The following is a 14,011-nucleotide window of genomic DNA, read 5'->3' on the forward strand; positions in this document are numbered from 1 at the left end:
CGAACAAAAACCACATTCACAGAAAGACAGACAAAATGAAAAGGCAGAGGGCTATGTACCAGATGAAGGAACAAGACAAAACCCCAGAAAAACAACTAAATGAAGTGGAGATAGTCAACCTTCCAGAAAAAGAATTCAGAATAATGATAGTGAAGATGATCCAGGAGGTCGGAAAAAGAATGGAGGCAAAGATCAAGAAGATGCAAGACATGTTTAACAAAGACCTAAAAAAATTAAAGCACAAACACCTAGAAGAATTAAAGAACAAAGAAACAGAGATGAACAATACAATAACTGAGATGAAAAATACATTAGAAGGAATCAATAGCAGAATAACTGAGGCAGAAGAACGGATAAGTGACCTGGAAGACAGCATGGTGGAATTCACTGCCGTGGAATAGAATAAAGAAGAAAGAATGAAAAGAAATGAAGACAGCCTAAGAGACCTCTGGGACTACATTAAACGCACCAACATTCACATTATAGGGGTCCCAGAAGGAGGAGAGAGAGAAGGGACCTGGGAAAATATTTGAAGAGATTATAGTTGAAAACTTCCCTAACTTGGGAAAGGAAATAGCCACCCAAGTCCAGGAAGTGCAGAGTCCCAGGCAGGATAAACCCAAGGAGAAACAGGCCAAGACACATAGTAATCAAATTGACAAAAATTAAAGACAAAGAAAAATTATTAAAAGCAACATGGGAAAAATGACAACATACAAGGGAACTCCCATAAGGTTAACAGCTGATTTCTCAGCAGAAACTCTTACATTAATTTTGTATCCTGCAACTTTACCAAATTCATTAATTACCTCTAAGAGTTTTCTGGTGGCATCTTTACCATTCTCTACGTATAGTATCATGTCATCTGCAAACAGTGACAGTTTTACTTCTTTTCCAATTTGTATTCCTTTTATTTCTTTTTCTTCTCTGATTGCTGTGGCAAGGATTTCCAAAATTATGTTGAATAATAGTGGTGAGAGTGGGCAACCTTGTCTTGTTCCTGATCTTATAGGAAATGGTTTCAGTTTTTCACCACAGAGAATGATGTTTGCTGTGGGTTTGTCATATAATGGTCTTTATTATGTTGAGGTAGGTTCCCTTGATGCCCACTTTCTGGAGAGTTTTTATCATAAATAGGTGTTGAATTTTGTCAAAAGCTTTTTCTGAATCTATTGAGATGATCACACGGTTTTTATTCTTCAATTTGTTAAGATGGTGTATCACATTGATTGATTTGCCTATATTGAAGAATCCTTGCATCCCTGGGATAAATCCCATTTGATCATGGTGTATGATCCTTTTAATGTGTTGTTGTATTCTGTTTCCTAGTATTTTGTTGAGAATTTTTGCATCAATGTTCATCAGTGATATTGGTCTTTAATTTTCTTTTTTTGTAGTATCTCTGTCTGGTTTTGGTATCAGGGTGATGGTGGCCTCATGGGATGAGCTGCAGAGTGTTCCTTCCTCTGCAATTTTTTGGAAGAGTTTGAGAAGGGTGGGTGTTAACTCTTCTCTGAATGTTTAATAGAATTCACCTGTGTAGCCATCTGGTCCTGGACTTTTGTTGGTTGGAAGATGTTTAATCACAGTTTCAATTTCATTACTTAGGATTGGTCTGTTCATATTTTCTATTTCTTCCTGGTTCAGTCTTGGAAGGTTATACCTTTCTAAGAATTTGTCCACTTCCTCCAGGTAGTCCATTTTATTGGCATAGACTTGCTTGTAGTAGTCTCTCATGATGCTTTGTATTTCCGCAGTGTCCGTTATAACTTCTTTTTCCTTTCTAATTTTATTGATTTGAGTCCTCTCTCTCTTTTTCTTGATGAGTCTGGCTAATGGTTTATCCATTTTGTTTATCTTCTCAAAGAACCACCTTTTAGTTTTATTGATCTTTGCTATTGTTTTCTTTGTTTCTATTTCGTTTATTTCTGCTCTGATCTTTATGATTTCTTTCCTTCTCCTAATTTTGTATTTTGTTTGTTCTTCTTTTTCTAGTTCCTTTAGGTGTAAGGTTAGGTTGTTTATTTGAGATTTTTCTTGTTTCTTTCTCTTTTTTTTAATAGATTAGTTTAATTAATTAATTTATTTATTTTTGGCTGCATTGGGTCTTTCTTGCTGTGCGGGCTTTCTCTAGATGTGGCCAGCAGGGGCCGCTCTTCATTGCGGTGCGAGGGCTTCTCACTGCGATGACCTCTCTTGTTGTGGAGCACAGGCTCTAAGCATACAGGATTCAGCAGTTGTGGCCTGCAGGCTCAGTAGTTGTGGCACACAGGCTTAGTTGCTCTGCGGCATGTGTGATCCTCCCAGACCACGGCTCGACCCCATGTCCCCTGTGTTGGCAGGCGGATTCTCAACCACTGTGCCACCAGGGAAGCCCCTTTTCTTGTTTCTTGAGGTAGGACTTTATTGCTATACACTTCTCTCTTAGAACTGCTTTTGCTGCATCCCATAGGTTTTGGATCGTCGTGTTTTCATTGTCATTTGTCTCTAGGTATTTGTTGATTTCCTCTTGGATTTCTTCAATGATCGTTTAGTTATTTAGTAATGAATCGTTTAGCCTCCATGTGTTTGTGGTTTTTACATTTTTTTCCCTGTAACTGTTTTCTAATCTCATAGCACTGTGGTCGGAAAAGATGCTTGATATGATTTAAATTATCTTAAATTTACTGAGGCTTGATTTGTGACCCAAGATGTGATCTATCCTGGAGAATGTTAAGAAAGTGTAATCTGTTGTTTTCAGATGGAATGTCCTAAAAATGTCAATTAAATCTGTCTGGTCTGTTGTGTCATTTAAAGCTTGTGTTTCCTTATTAATTTTCTGTCTGGATGATCTGTCCATTGGTGTAAGTGAGGTGTTAATGTCCCCCACTATTATTGTGTTGCTGTCAATTTCCTCTTTTATAGCTGTTAGCATTGGCCTTATGTATTGAGGTGCTCCTACGTTGGGTGCATAGATATTTATAATTGTTATATCTTCTCCTTGGATTGATCCCTTGATCATTATGTCGTGTCCTTCCTCGTCTCTTGTAACATTCTTTATTTTAAAGTCTACGTTACCTGATATGAGTATTGCTACTCCAGCTTTCTTTTGATTTCCATTTGCATGAATATCTTTTTTCTATCCCCTGACTTTCAGTCTGTATGTGTCCCTAGGTCTGAAGTGGGTATCTTGTTGACAGTGTATATATGGGTCTTGTTTGTGTTTCCATTCAGTGAGTCTGTATCTTTTGGTTAGAGCATTTAATCTGTTCACATTTAAGGTAACTATCGATATGTATGTTCCTGTTACCATTTTCTGAATAGTTTTGAGTTTGTTTTTGTATGTCCTTTTCTTCTCTTGTGTTTCGCACTTAGAGTTGCTTTCACATTTGTTGTAGAGCTGGTTTGGTGGTGTGAATTCTCTTAGCTTTTGCTTGTCTGTAAAGCTTTGGATTTCTCCAACAAATCTGAATGAGATCCTTGCTGGGTTGAGTAATCTTTGTTGTAGTTTCTTCCCTTTCATTACTATAAATATATTGTGCCACCCGCTTCTGGCATGCAGAAATCTCTTGCATTCCTACACACTAACAATGAAAGATTATAAAGGGAAATTAAGGAAACAATCCCATTCAGCATTGCAACAAAAAGAATAAAATACCTAGGAATAAACCTACTTAAGGAGGTAAAAGATCTGTACTCAGAAAACTGTAAGACACTGATGAAAGAAATCAAAGATGACACAAACAGATGGAGAGATATACCATGTTCTTGGATTGGAAGAATCAATATTATGAAAATGACTATACTACCCAAAGCAATCTACAGATTCAATGCAATTCCGGTCAAATTACCAGTGGCATTTTTTACAGAACTAGAACAAAAATCTTAAAATTTGTAGGGAGACACAAAAGACCCCGAATAGCCAAAGCAATCTTGAGGGAAAAAAAACGGAGCTGGAGGAATCAGACTCCCTGACTTCAGACTATACTACAAAGCTACAGTAATCAACATAATATGGTACTGGCACAAAAACAGAAATATAGATCAATGGAACAGGATAGAAAGCCCAGACATAAACCCACACACATATGGTCAACTAATTTATGACAAAGGAGGTGAGGGTATATAATGGAGAAAAGACAGCCTCTTCAATAAGTGGTGCTGGGAAAACTGGACAGCTACATGTAAAAGAATGAAATTAGAACACTCCCTAACACCATACACAAAAATAAACTCAAAATGGATTAAAGACCTAAATGTAAGACTGGACACTATAAAACTCTTAGAGAAAAACATAGGAAGAACACTCTTTGACATAAATCACAGCACGATCTTTTCTGACCCACCTCCTAGGATAATGGAAATAAAAACAAAAATAAACAAATGGGACCTCATGAAATTTAAAAGTTTTTGCACAGCAAAGGAAACTATAAACAAGACAAAAAGACAACCCTCAGAATGGGAGAAAATACTTGCAAACGAATCAATGGACAAAGAGTTAATCTCCAAAATATATAAATAGCTCATGCAGCTCAATATTAAAAAAAACAAACAACACAATCCAAAAATGGGCAGAAGACCTAAATAGACATTTCTCCAAAGAAGACATACAGGTGGCCAAGAGGCACATGAAAACCTGCTCAACATCACTAATTATTAGAGAAATGCAAATCAAAACTACAATGAGGTATCACCTCACACCGGTTGGAATGGGCATCATCAGAAAATCTACAGACAACAAATGCAGGAGTGGGTGTGGAGAAAAGGGAACAATCTTGCACTGTTGGTGGGAATGTAAATTGATACAGCCACTATGGAGAACAGTATGGAGGGTCCTTAAAAAACTAAAAATAGAATTACCATATGATCCAGCAATCCCACTCCTGGGCACATACCCAGAGAAAACCATAATTCAAAAAGACACATGCACCCCAATGTTCACTGCAGCACTATTTACAATAGCCAGGTCATGGAAGCAGCCTAAAGGCCCACTGACAGAGGAATGCATAAAGAAGATGTGGTACATACATGCAATGGAATATTACTCAGCCATAAAAAGGAACGAAATTGGGTCATTTGTAGAGACGTGGATGGACTCAGAGACTGTCATACGGAGTGAAGTAAGTCAGAAAGATAAAAACAAATATAGTATATTAACACATATATGTGGAATATAGAAAAATGGTACAGATGAACTGGTTTGCAAGCAAGAAATAGAGACAGATGCAGAGAACAAACATATGGACGTCAAGGGGGGAAAGCGGTCGGGGGGGTAGGTTGGGATGAATTGGGAGATTGGGATTGACATATATACATTAATATGTATAAAATAGATAACTAATAAGAAACCTGCTATACAAAAATAAATAAAATAAAATTCAAATTAAAAAAAAAGAATTTCATTTCTTTTCATGGCTGCATAATATTTGTTTGCTTTTTAATTCATTTGTCCAACAAATATTTATCAAGCACTTCGTTAAGGGCCAAGAACTATTCTAGGCACTATGGATGTTGCCAAGAACAAAAGGGGAAAAGTTAACTACTTACATGGTACTAATAAACAAGTGAACATGTAGTATGTCAGATGCTAATAGGTTCTATGGAAAACCAGTATTACAGGGACAGGTGTATAGGAAGAGGATATCCCAGAGGTAGGGTGGCACCATTCATGTAGGGCCTTGAGAGGGAGTGCAAGGACTTTGGATTTTACTCTGAAAAAAGTGGCCAATAGCAAGTTTGGAGTTCGGGTTAGGGTTAGGGTTAGGGTTACAGGGTGACAGAAACTGACCTACATTGTAAAGGATATATCTGGTTTCAGTACTGAGATTAGACTATGAGGGAAAATGAGGCAAAAGGGAAGTAAAAATACCACTTAGGGGCTATTCCAATAGTCCAGGTGAAAGATGAGACCTGTAGCAGGGTGTATTTGTCAAGGTTCTCCAGAGAATCAGAACCAATAGGATATACATGTGATAGAGAGATAGATAGATAAATGAAGGAGAGAGAGAGGGGTTCTAAAGAACTGAATTCACGTGATTGTGGAGGTTGGCAAGTCTGAAATCTGCAGGGCAAGCCAGCCCTACAGATTGGAAATTCAGCTAAGAGTTGGAAATTCAGGTATGAGTTAATGCTTCAGTCTTGGTCTGAAATCCACAGGGCAGTCCAAGCAGGCTGGAAACTCAGGGACGGTTTCTATGTTTCAGTCTTGCGGCCAAATTCCTTCTAAGGGAAACTCTGTTCCGTGCCTCTTCCTCGATCCTGGTGGCTTGCCGGCAACCTTCGGCATTCCTTTGCCTGTAGACGCGTCACCTGACCTCTGCCTTCACTTTCACATGACGTTCTTCCTAGGTACCTGTCTGTGTCCAAACTTTCCCTTTTTATAAGGACACCAGTCATACTGGATTAGGAACTCATCCTACTCCAGTAAGACCTCATCTTAACTAATTATACCTGCAGCAACCCTATTTCCAAATAAGGTGATATTCTGAGGTCTTGGGGGTTAGGACTTCAACAGACAAATTTGAGGGAGACCCAATTCAGCCTATAACACAGAGTGACAGCTGTGTTAAGAGAATATGAGAAGCAGGACTTCCCTGGTGGCACAGTGGTTAAGAATCCACCTGCCAGTGCAGGGGACACGGGTTCGAGCCCTGGTCCGGGAAGATCCCACATGCCTCAGAGCAACTAAGCCTGTGTGCCACAACTACTGAGCCCGCGTGCCACAACTACTGAAGCCTGTGTGCCTAGAGCCCGTGCTCCACAACAAGAGAAGCCACCGCAATGAGAAGCCCGCGCACCACAACCAAGAGTAGACCCCGCTCGCCACAACTAGAGAAAGCCTGCGCACAGCAACGAAGACCAAACACAGCCCAAAAGAAATAAATATATTTATTTTTTTAAGTAGATTTAAAAAAAAAAGACAATATGAGAAGCAGTTGGATTTGACTGAAGAGTATGAAGGAAAGAAAGGAGTCAGGGATACTCCAATGTTTTTGACCTGAATTAAAATAATCAAGTTGCCATTTACTGAGACGGTGAAGATTGCAGGAGGAGAAAGTTTGGAGGGGAAAATCAGAGTTCAGTTTGGGATATAATTCAAATAAATATATGGATACATTCAAATAAAGACCCACCTCCTGTCCCAAGCTCCTCACTTGGTTTGGAATACTGGCAGGGTGGCAGAAGGCCCTGTTATCTCAGCGAAAACAGAGGAGATAGAGCCTGGGAGTGTTTCCCTTCCCCACGCGCGCACACACACACACACACACACACACACACACACACACGTCACCTAAGTGGCCCTCACTTCTGGTGCACTCCACTTCTGTTCATGGCCCACCTTCCTCATTACCTTTGTTCCATCATTCCACATCTCCTTATGACACCTCCCCATAAGCCTTAGAAAGTTATTAAGAGAATGAAGTCAGAGTAATTAAGAGCTGCAGAGGTACTCTTTTTAACAGCTGTACTTTCACTAGCAACATTAAAATTCTAAGTGAACCTTAATAGAAACGTTTAATTGTTCAGTTGGCCTCAAATTAATATTAACCTGTGACTCTAGTATCCATGATCTGTTTGTCTTATATATTGTTGCTTTTCCCATCTGCATGATTTACAGTCAGTACAAGCAAAGATTTGCCTCTATAGTTTTCAATCACTCTGAATTAGATTCTTAGATCCAAGTGGAAAAATGACTTCTCTAAACAATAGAAAATTAAAATGCATAGTACGGCTAAACCACAGCAAAATAGAATTTTTTTAAATAAAGTTCAGGAAAAGAGTAGGTCATCTCATAAAGTTAAATCTAATTTTAATTTCCATTCTGACTGTGATTTTAATTCTAAAGTTCTCAGAATGTTTTGGTAATAAAGTGGGTTAATTCTGCCATGGAAGTTTCCTTTATGAAAGGGTACTATTTAGGGGTGAATGAAAATTTTTCAATTTGCCTTTTAAAGGGGTGAGACTTTCTTGGTATTGATTAGGGGTGTGGTGATTTTCTCCTCTGCATGGTTCAGTAACCACCATGATCAATTAGGCGAGTGGATACTCGATCAGAATAAGGTACTCCCTAAGTCTTCCGGATCCCTAAGGAGCAGTGCTTTCAGGAATACGGATGCCAAGATGATTCCCTTTGGCGGCTAAGTTTTTGAAACCTTCAGACCGTCATCTAGAATCTGGCCTGAAAGGAAGACAGGGCTTTTTGGAGTGATCAGTACCGCCGGCGGCTGAGGTCCTCTCCTCAGATAACGGTTCTCAGACCGAATTTTGTGGCTACATTGACACTCCGTGCTCTGACTTTGCTAGAACGACCGAAGGAAGTGGACGCGTTTCAGCACCCGACACCGGTCATGCTTCACAGCCCCGCCAGTCAGAGAAGCCTCCGTCCCTCGCAAAGACAGGAGACAGAACTGGGCAGCCGGCTGCTCATCCGGAGGGAAAAGACCACGCCAGGGAAGAGGAAAAGGTGAAGTTCTCCGGAGACGCACAGGAGCCGGGCTTGGCGTTTCTGGGGCTGAGTCAGGGACTTCCCTTCTGCCGGAACATTTCCCCTGCTTCCCTCCCAAGCGTCTGTCTCGGAGCGCAGCGCAAGGCCTAATGAAGCGTGCCCAGCAAGGGGCGTCAAGCGGCTGGGGAAGCAGGGCTGGGGCGGGAGGGGGAGAGTCAGGTTACAGGTTCACACATTCTCGGAAAACCATTCCGAAACCTGAGCTGGAGACGCAAACGCCGGGACCCACGCAAGGCCGGGGGCGTGCCCTTCGGGCCCCGGCAGCCGGGCGTGCGCTCTCCGCCTCGCTCTAGCACGTTGCCTGAAGCCGGTCGGAAAGGCCGCGGGCGGAGCCGTCATGTTCCGGGCCACCGGGGACCGCGGCGCTTCTCTCTGGGCATCCTTAGCATACGGTCCTTCCTGCCCGGGGCCGCGTCCGCTGGGGTGCCTGCGGCCACGGGCACCGCGCTGGAGCGGACGCGGCCGACGGCCCACACTCCCCGCAGGTGCGCACGGGGTCAGCAGCGGCCCGCCCCCGTCCAGGGGCGCCGCCGCGGCCGAGCCCCCCTTCCCACCCACCCCGGCCAGGGGCGAGGCGCCTGCGGCCCTCCCCAAGAGACAGACGCTGGGCGCCGAGTCCCGCTCCGAGCGTTTTCCGAATCGCTCATTTCCCCCTCGAGCGAGCTTCTGGCGCTTATCCAGGAGCCTCCTGGGCTCCCAGCTCCAACCCCTGAAATAAACGCGGCGCCTGTCCAGAGAGCGGGGGAGGGGAGAGGCCCGTGTGCACGCGGAGAAAGAAAATACCGGGAGAACGACCCCGTTCTCTAGGAAAAGGTAATGAGGGGAAGCGAAAGAGTGTGAACTTACTCGGAAATGCAAAGCGAGTTCCACTCTCGCCGGGCGCATACAAACGAGGGAACGACGAATCAGCCGACGCGGCCGGCGGCGGCCCAGGAAGAGCCTCATGCATGAGAATGGGTTGCTAGGTTTCCGCGTTCCTTCCGACACCCGCTTCCCACAAGACATCCACAGGCGGAAGAAAGCGGGCCGGGCCCAGCCAAGGCAGAGCGGGGGGGACCGCGCCAAGCCCCCGAGGCCGCTCCCGCCGTCAGGACCCTGGAGAGCGGCAGCCGCGCCCCGAGGACCCGCGCCTCGCCGCCCGGTCCCTCGCCTTCGCGGCTTCCCGCCTCCCCCTTCATTTTTCTTGGCAACCACTTCTCTCGCTCTTCACCAACAGATTAAATTGCCTTTTTGTTTTGCTTGAGGGGGCTGTTTGGATCGGCTGAGTTAGGTTCCTGTTTGTAACTTCACTAAGTATTAGTGGACCAAGAAGCCCTGAGAGCTCCAAAACGAGAGCCTGAACGAGGCGGGTGACCTTAAAAAGCCACTGAGGGACTTCCCTGGTGGCGCAGTGGTTAAGAATCTGCCTGCCAGTGCAGGGGACACGGATTCGAGCCCTGGTCCGGGAAGATCCCACATGCCGCGGAGCAACTAAGCCCGCGAGCCACAACTACTGAGCCTGCACTCTAGAGCCCGCGAGCCACAACTACGGAGTCTGCGCGCCACAACTACTGAAGCCCCCGCACCTAGAGCCCGTGCTCCGCAAAAGAGAAGGCACCGCAATGAGAAGCCCGCGCTCCGCAACAAAGAGTAGCCTCCGCTCGCCACAACTAGGGAAAGCCCGGGCGCAGCAACGAAGACCCAACACAGCCATAAATAAATAAATAAATTAATTAATTAATAAGCCACTGAGTTCAATCCTTTACTTCGTAAATGAATCAGACCAACTCAAAGAATAAAGAATCTCCCAAGGTTTGCCAATGGAGTTCATTTCGAGGATGAGTCTAGACCCCTGGGCCTCTGACTTCTAAATTAATGTTTCCCTATGCCTTCCAAGAAAATAATACTTTTATCTTAACCTCGGCCGCTTAGCTCTCCCAAGCAACAAGTGGAGGGTGGAAAGGCCTGTGTTCGGGGAAATAAGATGGACACAGCGAGTGTGGAAAGGGGGGCTGCAGACTGTGCTCTTAAGTCCTGGTCTCCCCTGACCCCCGCACCCAGCACCACCAAAGTCACATGGCCAGTCCCTTTTCCCCCAGCCTGAGGACCCCTCATCTTCTGCCTGTATCCAAGCCTCCCATGGACACCTATCACAAGGACCTAGTTAACCTCATACCAACTTCTGGTAGAGCTCTGGACACTTTGGAAGGTGGGAAAGGACAGGGGAAAGAGGAGGCAGAGCCAGAGCCAGAACTGCAAAAGTGAACTGGGAGATCTTCATCCGAAGTCGAAAGAACCAAGAGAGGTGAACACAGACGCTCCCGTACACGGCACCTTACAGTGAAGGTGCCTACGAATTCCCTGGGAATGTTAACATTCCGATTCTCATGCGGTAGGTCAGGATAGGGTCTGAGGTTCTGCATTCCCAACAAGCTCCTGGGTATTATCCAAGCTGCTGGCCCAGGGACCACACTATGAGTAGCAAGGAGTTTGAAAGGGGTGGGGGGAGAATGGGAGGGAGGGGAAGCAGGGAAGAGAGGGGAGGAAGGAGAGAAGGGGATCTCCCCTGCTACGCAGAGGCCTTTCCTTTTGCTCTCACCGACCTTCTCTTGCACCCCGAAAGTAACGCCTCGAAATGCCGCAGTAACTGGCACTCTGCACCTTTTCTTCAGTCTGTAGCGGGACCCGACAGTGACGGTGTGTGATTTTGTTTCTCTCCTCCCCCTCCTCTCGCCCTGCCCGCCGCCGGCCCTGCACAGCTCCCAGGCTCGCCCGCTGCCCCGAAGCTGCTCGGCTTCCTCTCCGGCACGCTCTCCGGCCTCGCGCGCTTCTTCGCTCACCTTCTCCAGCGACCCCTTCCTGGGGCTCCCCTGCGGCGCCCGGACTTCTCTCTTCTCCTCCCCGTCCTGCCAGCCGCTGGGCTCGCGCCGCGGCAGGAGGAGCGGCCGGGCCGCCTCTCGCTCCTGCTCAGGGCAGCTCTGGCACTGCCCGGCCGACCCCCAGGGGGACGCCTGCCCCGGGAAGAGGACGCCGGCGCCGGGCAGAGCCCGCCCAGGCCCGTGAGTACTGTGCTCTCCGCCGCCCAATCCGCGGCCTCAGCGGGACGCCAGTTTCCCGGGTTCCTCCCTAACCCCAACTGACCCACTCCACGTGGGGCGAGCAGGGGATCCCGCCAGCAAGGGGAGAAGGGGAGGGAGGCGGGTGGGAAGGTCGAGACACGGCCGAGAACGCTCACGGAAAAGGCGCCGGCGGCCCGCCGGACACCCCTCCCCCCAGGAGACCCTCGAAGCAACTCTTCTCGGGCCACTTCCTCCCAGAGCCTACGGAAGAGGGGGGAAGCCCCCCTCCGAAGCCGCTTCCCGAACTCACGCGTCGCTCTCCTGCCCCTCCTCCAAGCCTCCCCCTGACGAGCCTCCGCCCCCTCCTCGCGCTCCCACTCCCCAGCCCCCGGCTACGGCGCGCTCGGGAGGCCAGGGAGGAAATGACGTGATGTTATTTTAGTGTCAGGTCGGCTTCCAGCTTCAGTTTACCCTGCCGATCTCGGGCGCACGGCCCGGAGATCGGACAGCGTCTCCCGAGGGCACACCGGGGGCTCCAGGGCTCCGTGCCCGCAGAGCTGGTCGGCGGCGGGGTTCCCGCCACCCTCCGGGTCCCCCCCTTCCCCGGACTCGGGAGTTAGCCACCGCCCCCCGCCACCCAGCCAGGTGGGACCTTCGGCTCCGGCAGGCGGGGAGGGGGCGAGGAACCCCTTTCCAGTTTGGTACCTCCGGAGGCGGAGGCTGCAGCCGGGTGGGGCGGGGATAGAGCTGTAGAAGCACCCCGGGAAAAGGGAGATGATGGGAACCGGCCTCCAGAGGCGGAGAGTCCACGGCCGGACCCTCCGGGTACGACCACCCCGGCGCGCCGCGCACCCCGCGCGCACACACGGGTGCCTCCCCCCGCCCGCTCCATTCACAAGATCCCAGCGCGCTCTCCCGCGCGCCCAAGCATAGGGAGAGCCGAGGGGGCTCTGCGGGGCCCACACTCTCGGTTCTTCCTAACCCGGGGCTGAAGAAGGGAACCACAGTCCCGGCATGGATGGGGACCCCCGCCCCCCGCCCCGCCGCAGAGGAGCGCGCCGCCGCGGGAGGGAAGCGAGCCCTGGGTGGCCCGGCCGGGGAGGGGGGAGGGAGGGGCGGGGAGAGGCAGAGGCGAGGGGGGGGGGGAGAAGAAGGCGACAGGAAAGACGGAGAGCCGGAGGAAGAGGAAAGCCGGGGAGAGCGTTCGCGGGCGTAGCGAGGGCAGCACCTAGAATTATCATAAAAATAAGACACTCGCGGGACGCATGCGCACGGCCGACGGAGGCGCGCGGGCCGCAGCTCCCCCTCGGGCTCGCGGGGCAGACGGTGGAAGCGTGAGTACCCACTTCCTCAACGCCCCCTTCTCCCTCCCGGACTCGCCTTGTGGCTTCGGGCCGGGAGGTGGCCGTGGCCGGGGCCGGGCGGGGCGCGCACGCTCGGCTGGACCACGGTGGCGGGAGCGGGTCAGCGTGCAGGGCGTGCGGGGCTTGGGGTGTGACCGTGTCTCAAGGGGCTCCGCCGGGGCGTCCGCACGGTTCGACCTCTGTGGCCCGGCGTCAGCGAGTGGGTGGGCTACTGACACCCGAAACAGACCGGGGAAACCCCGGGCGCCGGAGGCGGGCGGTCTGAGCGCAGGTGGGAAGGAAGCGGAGACGCTCCCGGAATCGCAGCGGAGACGCGCCACTACGGCGGGGACCAAGGAGCCGGGCGGGAAGCGGGCGCCCGCCGCGGACCCCGGGGGCCTGACTCGGTGTCGCCACTGAAGCTCGGAAAACCGAATGGACAGAACCGTCCCCACGCTCTGCCCGAGCCGCGGGAGGGGGGGGGAGGCGGGCGCCGCGGGTATTTTTCTTGCAGGAACCCGGCGATTGAGTCTTCCGCGCTCTCGGGGCTACGCTCGGAAGTTGGAACGAGTCTGGCGCCCGGGCTGCGGGGACCTCCGGGACGGCGGCGCGCGGCAGGGACTGGGCTTCAGGGGGTCGGCGGGCGCGGCGACGTCCCTCCCCCGGGGGTGGGCGGAGTGGGCGGGGGAGGGGTCGCAGAGGCGGCGGGCTTCCGGCGGGCTTGGCTGGTGCGCCCGGGGCCCTCCCCCGGCGGGGGGAGTGAGCGGGAAGGGATGGGCAGCGGGGGAGGGGGGCGGCGGGGGAGGGGTCTGGGGAGGGCAGGGCGCGGGGACCCGATCGGCTTGCGAGGCCCCGGGAGTCGCCAGCGTCCGAGGAGAGCCCGGGCGGGCGGGCGCGGGGCGGGCGACGCGGCCTCGCCAGCAGCTCAGCCCCTCGCGCCCCCCGAGGCTGGCCGGGTGGAGGAGTGAGCGCCGAGGCCGAGTTTCTGGCCGGGAGGGGGCGGGCGCTCCGAGGGAACTCGCTCCCACGTCCCTTCCTCGGGAGAATCCCGCCGAGGCCGAGCGCTCTTTGTCCGCCCCCGCCCAGCCGATCGGCCGGAGGTCGCGGGTTGCGGCGACCGCAGCCGGTGCCCGCAGCGCGGGCGG

General features: G+C 50.3%; 2 protein-coding genes across 7 annotated transcripts in view; one reads left to right on the forward strand and one right to left on the reverse strand.

The window, feature by feature from the left end:
- ATP6V1H (ATPase H+ transporting V1 subunit H) overlaps positions 1 to 11,444 on the reverse strand; it is a 144,644-nt gene extending 133,200 nt beyond the window's left edge. For 2 of the 4 annotated variants that reach the window (XM_033842786.2, XM_033842785.2), the window contains exon 1: positions 11,305 to 11,442. The gene's annotated coding sequence lies outside the window, so the exon portion shown is untranslated. Of the gene's footprint in view, positions 1 to 11,304 lie in introns of all 4 variants that reach the window. The other 2 variants (XM_033842787.2, XM_019925339.3) reach the window with 2 other exon arrangements.
- Positions 1 to 14,011, forward strand: part of RGS20 (regulator of G protein signaling 20) — a 77,765-nt gene that overhangs the window by 18,054 nt on the left and 45,700 nt on the right. The window contains exon 2 of one of the 3 annotated variants that reach the window (XM_019925346.3): positions 11,214 to 11,523. In XM_019925346.3, the coding sequence (XP_019780905.1) occupies positions 11,214 to 11,523 (310 nt within the window). Of the gene's footprint in view, positions 1 to 11,213; positions 11,524 to 12,149; positions 12,169 to 12,692; positions 12,858 to 14,011 lie in introns of those variants that run through there. The other 2 variants (XM_019925344.2, XM_019925343.3) reach the window with 2 other exon arrangements.

Source organism: Tursiops truncatus, chromosome 17, assembly GCF_011762595.2.
Source record: "Tursiops truncatus isolate mTurTru1 chromosome 17, mTurTru1.mat.Y, whole genome shotgun sequence".
Lineage (NCBI taxonomy): Eukaryota > Metazoa > Chordata > Mammalia > Artiodactyla > Delphinidae > Tursiops > Tursiops truncatus.